Source organism: Pollicipes pollicipes, unplaced genomic scaffold (assembly GCF_011947565.3).
Source record: "Pollicipes pollicipes isolate AB1234 unplaced genomic scaffold, Ppol_2.1 Scaffold_6052;HRSCAF=7182_pilon_pilon_pilon, whole genome shotgun sequence".
NCBI classification, from domain to species: domain Eukaryota; kingdom Metazoa; phylum Arthropoda; class Thecostraca; order Pollicipedomorpha; family Pollicipedidae; genus Pollicipes; species Pollicipes pollicipes.
In genome coordinates this window covers 3763719-3769614 of record NW_023596805.1, presented here as the reverse complement: position 1 = coordinate 3769614, position 5896 = coordinate 3763719, and the positions used below count along the sequence as shown (strand labels likewise).

At 50.6% G+C, this 5896-nt stretch overlaps 1 protein-coding gene across 1 annotated transcript in view; it reads right to left on the bottom strand.

Annotated features, from left to right (window-relative positions):
- Positions 1-5810: 5810 nt before the first annotated feature.
- LOC119104702 (RYamide receptor-like) overlaps positions 5811-5896 on the bottom strand; it is a 3136-nt gene continuing 3050 nt past the window's right edge. Inside the window, exon 3 of the mRNA XM_037228419.1 lies at positions 5811-5828. Coding sequence (XP_037084314.1) covers positions 5811-5828 — 18 coding nt within the window. The remainder of the gene's footprint in view (positions 5829-5896) is intronic.

Genomic DNA, 5896 nt, shown 5'->3' with positions numbered 1-5896 from the left:
CACACATAATCAATGGCGTTGAAAGAAAGCGAAACCAACCTCCCTCAGTGATAAATGTGCTTCGCCTTGACGAGCCCGAGGTGCTCGTCCGCGAGTTGTTGGCGGTGTCCGAGACTCGCGAGCAAGATACGAAGCAGGACGGCAATCTCCAAGTGACGAGCCCGAGGTGCTCGTCCGCGAGTTATTGGTGGTGTCCGAAACTCGCGAGCGAAATAAGAAGCAGGAAGGCAACCTCCATGCGATGAGACCGCGAACCCAGATGGGAGAGCAACGCTTCCATCGCCGGGTGTTGTACAAAGCGCTGCCTCCGGTGCTGAAGCAGGCCCGCCTTCGGACGGGGTTTTAAGCGCCACGCGCAACAGATACTGTGATGACTCAGATCATCCGATGAATGTATGCATGCAAGCGTGCCGCTAAGCGCCGGGTTTATTCATGCCCTTCATGTGTGTGCATGTTCTAGCACTCACCTGTGTTCTTGTGTTTTGTGTTTATGTTTTCACGACGGGCCGAAATGGCCGGGTGTGTGATGTGCATCGCCATCAATGTACGGCTTATGTTTAAAATGGTTCAGCCATGGCGAGGTGCTCGACGTGCTCAGAACACGCTGAGCATCACTTGCATTTGGCCAGCCGAGAATGCTTCAAAAAAGGAAGTGGCGATCGCAAAAGGTGGGAGAGGTGAGTGATGGAAGAGGTGGAAAAGGTGGAAGAGGTAGATGAAAGAGGAACATGCAAAATAGGTTGGTAAGCCCTTTGTTGAAAATTTTACGGTCTCCGTAGGACCCCCAGGCGAGGGTGATTTTTATAAAACTCATTACACACGCACGAGAGTCGCACTTGTAATATGGGATACAAACACATATTTTGGCGAGAGGACTAAGGGGTCATAGGGCTAGTTGAAGAAAAGTGCAAAAAATGCTCACAGTCGCGATACATGCCACTAGACGAAGGCAAAGTTACAGGGAAAGGAGTGAGTGTTTGCTGTATTTAGAGTGTAGTTTTGCTTGGTTCTTCAATTTTTTTATCCATTTCATCGATTGGTCTGCTGACCATATGCTGACCGCATACTCGTCAGAATCCCTTCGGACTTCCCGCACTCTCAGCAGATCGAGGCATGCTCGAGCGCAGGGTAATCGCAGGTCGAGGCATGCTCGAGCGTATATTACATATCATTATAAACAGTTCGTGATTCTGGACCATGCTTTTGGTAAGGAACTGCTGCGCGTATGAGGAATCAAACGCAAGAATATTAAGCACACTTCCGCTGTATTTCTGGGTATCATCAATATTGTTGGGCTATTCTTATAGCCATGTGCATCAACACTGGTTGTGCGCACACATTGTCTGATAGGGTGCACCAAAGGCACTGCGAAATTGGGAAGCAAGCTGGTGTACTAATTCCAGCCGCTTTGTTCGTGCACATTACCGACCGTACATTGAAACCGTTTCATTAACACGCGCGCGGTGTCAGAATTAAAAAGGAAAATGGTTTACCATAGGCAGCTCGAGATCCGTTTGTTAGTGAGGGTGAGGCGTTTCCGTTGAGTGAGGCCAAATACAAGGTCATGCAGTATACTGCCGTCGTATTTGGAATAAAATAAAGACAGACAGTCCAGGTATGCAGCCGTATCTGCTCAACGCACTGAATGTTCACCATAAATATTTGGGAGGAGCGCACTCAAGCACGCAAAGATGTGCGCACCCCGTAGCCGTTTCACGCGAAAAGGTGACACTAATGGTGCCTTCTCCATTCTTATTTTTATCTGTATCCAGCCCTATTCAACATATCAAATAGCAAAATTGGTTTGCGAGGCGTATATCTGACGTTCATATCATTCAAAATAAACCAAAACGAGCTGTTTTACAAAATAATCTTTTTGCCCATCATGGAACAACCAAGATTTTCATTCCGGTTTTCAGCAGCACATCCCACGCATATATACATACATGGAAGACCCTAAACATGGGTCTTATGGGTCTTTCCATGTATACATACATACATGGAAAACACCCATACATTACAAGCCGACGCGCGTTGATGCAATACACATCACTTACGGGCACGGGCACAGAGGCCATTTGAAGTTTTTTACAATTCGTGATTTTTCGTCACCCCATCTGTTTCTAATTTTGGAAGATGTTAAAACAAGATCTCATTGACACAAAATGAATGTCGAATGTCCCATGAAAATTGGACCAACCGTCTTCGTGATCTCTGGTGGCAGGAAAACTATGCGCAATGCAGCTTGGCACAAATCTAGTAGCGCACGGAGAATGCTGTTAAGAGCGTGTACCGTGAAGTATGATTTCATGGACGTCGGCCACATGTGATGGGCAGAGCACCAAACCTCGCAATATTCACCGAAAGCTTCTCGCATACATGTATCATCTGGCAGGGAACCGTCATCGCTACAGCAGACTGATGAGGGGCCGGTCCTGGGATGTGTCCTTTCCGTAACGACCGTCATCGCTACAGCAGACTGATGAGGGGGCCGGTCCTGGGATGTGTCCTTTCCGTAACGACCGTCCATCGCTACAGCAGACTGATGAGGGGCCGGTCCTGGGATTGTGTCCTTCCGTAACGACCGTCAATCGCTACAGCAGACTGATGAGGGGCCGGTCCTGGGATGCGTCCTTTCCGTAACACTTTATGCAAGCGGCGTGATGTTCCAATTCCTTTCAAAAATAAATTTCCATGAGAAACAAAGTCACATTGAGCGGCAAGCTAGGTGGGAAGGGTCACCTGATGAGTAACCACATGCGCTGCGGAATATTTATTCATGACCAGCGGATGCTCTACATCAACCTATGCCATTCTAAGTTGCACTTACGTCACTGAAAGGGGACGTTTTTTAAGATGTTTTCAAGAAACAAACGAACAACGCTTGTTATCCACGGCCTTGGCTGTCCCAGCTAACACCATTCTTCCCTCCCTTGGCCGGGGCAGGATACAAAGAACAAATAAAAACGATCGTTGAAGTTTGTCAGCGCTCGATCTTAGCGTTTCGAGCAAAAATTTATCAGATTCGCTTTACGCTTATCGATGGCACGGTCTACCTCTTAGCATGACAGGTCTGTCTGCCCCCGCCCCCCCCCCCCTCCCCCCACCACCCCCGGATTAACCGATGATGCACCTTCGACGCGTAACACACAGTACAAACACTGTGGGAGGCAAACCAAACAAAAACACGGCGTATCTACCCGACCTCAGCGGGACACCGTAGTCGGCACGAACGTAACGGCGAGCCAGTTAAGCGGCCCAATAAAGGACGCTCTCTCAGACAGCCACGATACGCATTACACAGAGCTCTCACCTGAGATCTCACGTGGGTATCCCACCGGTGCAGGAACCGCAATACATCAAGGTAACCGCGGGACTGGCCGACCCTCAAGACGATACGGTAGCCTGTAACGCCCCGTAACCGCTGCAAGATGAACTATCTTATGTACATACGAACACGCGCCTGGGCGCCGGCTTCGGGGGCTGAGCAGCCAGGCTCCGTGTTGGCGAGACCGGCGCCTGCCGCCGACTGCCGCTGTCGCCTGGGGCGCCGAGGTGACCTGCAGCGTGCCCTGAGGCTACGCGCATGTGTCGACGCCCCCATCGCCCCAAAGCGACACGGCGCTGTCGTGCACTGCGTGTTGTGTGGGAGGGGGGGGGGCTGTATAAGCTTGGTGCATGTTGGACGCGTGAGAACTGGACGGGAGACTTGGAAAAGTGGAGTGGGAAAAGTAGAAAAGTGGAAAAGTGGGAAAGTGGGAAAGTGCAAAATTTGTAAAAATGGAGAAGTAAAGCTGCAAGCAGCATGTGACGCAGTGGAAGTTGTATGTAGCTGTGCATGGCAGATGAGATGAATAAGAGAGAAGTGCGGTGACTATATGCGGCACACGGGCTTGGTAAAAGTTAACGCGTTAACCACTACACTCGGTTAACGCGTTAACGCGTTAATCAGGTATAAAGTGAAGTGTCGTATGGTGACGTTAACCACGACACTACACTACACTTGGTAAAAAGTTAACGCGTTAACCACTGCGCGTCTGTGAAACCAGAGGTACGGGGTTCGATTCCTTGCGGTGCCCGCCCTTCCTGCCAGGGTGAGAGGAGGGCGACACTATATAGCCTCAGCAGCTGAGTGCGTCGTAAAGCCCCAATGACTCACAGGGCTTGGTAAAGGTGCCTGCATACAAGTTGTACGCATTACGCACCTCAAGGCAATTGTGACGCTGATTTTTTTTGCCTCGTCCTCCAAAAACTTAACTGTGACAACCAAAACTATGTGAAAGACATATATTCCAAAAAAAGGTATTCAGGAGCTGCCAGACACCGTTGAATTGCGCGCCTGTACCATTTCGGGGTCAACGCGTCGAGCGGGGCACGGGTCAATGCCAACAGCCATGGCTCCGTCCTTGACGCCAGGACCCGAGAAGCAACGGCGGTCGCATCCGACCCGTTTGCTCGCATGGACGGGCGCGTTAGCCTACTACACGCCTCCACCAAATCACGCAGTGCACCGCGTTACGGCTGTCGCACCGGCAGCTGGTGCCGAAGTCGCATTGTCACAGCGCTGGAGGCGAGCTTGTGCTGCATGTATCACCAGCTTGTGGCGCGCTCTTAAGTTGTCCTGAGCTGCATCTGCTGCCACTGACTGCTGCATCAGCAGCGTCAGTGCTGCGTCAGCGGTGTCAGTGATGCGTCAACAGTGACCGTTGTAAACGAGGAATTTGTCGCATCCGTCAACTGGCCCGTCTTAACCATCAGATGCTCGGTTTTCAGCCTAGTGTCTCCCGCAAATTCGAAGGGCTGTTAGACCTGCAGTCCCTGCAGTAGGCTCGAGGCGTATCAAGATGATGATAATGATGGTGGTGGTAGTGGTGGTGATGATGATGATGATGATGCTGAAGAGAATCGCATCCAAGCCGAATAATTTGAATAACGTCTTCTTGACAGGCAAACCCAAAGGAGCCCTTAACTTTTGAAAACAAAATTTTACTGACATAACAAACACGCAGACAGAAGGGCGCGCCATAGTGTATCTTTCACAATCTCAGGCGAGTCTCAAGTAAGTCACACAAGCATGGCACGGACGGGTCGTGAAGAGCTTTTGCATTCACACACCACCGTAAACAGTGTATATACGAAGATGCGTGCAGCGGGCGTGTACAGTATGCCACGTAACTCGGCGCTGAGCTCTGGACGCCAGCCCCGCCGACGAGAAACCGTAAACAGACGTAAACCGCACAGCACGCGACGAAAGGCAGCTGCGTGTCCCGCGGCGCCCGAGCCAGACCCGTCACGTGACTCTTATGCACACGACACGTTACGCATGCATGAGAGGCACGTGACGAGATGGCGAATCGGCGGAGGGGGAGGGGCGGTGCGAGCTGCCAATCACCTGCGAGCTGCCAAACTGCCAATCACCTCTGAAAAACGCGAATCTTATGACACAGAAAACGAAATGGAAACAGGGTGCGATCGTTGACCATGCTGCATCCGTTTGCTAAGATATTTATTACGGAAATTACACACCATTCTAAAGTTTTCACAAAAAGCCGGCTTCGCATAGCCTTGAAATCGAAAATAATCCCCTGTTGCAGCCCAAAGCAATTTATGATATATTTCTGCTTGGGTTTTAAATTTCGAATATTGTAGATGCAAATCAAAGCGGCCAAAATCCGAGGAGAAATCAGGCTGGGGGTAGGTCAAGCCAGCCATAACGGCTTAGCTCCCTCCCGCAACCAATTTTTGGAAGTGGTGGGCTGTGACGCTGGCTTCAAGGCCGTGCAGTTTCGCTGCCAGCATAGCGCGGAGCCCTAAAAGCCCTTGTGCGTCTGGCAGGTGTCAAAAAGGATGACTAAGTCGAGCTGAGCAAATACAGTCACGAAACACATTACAGCTC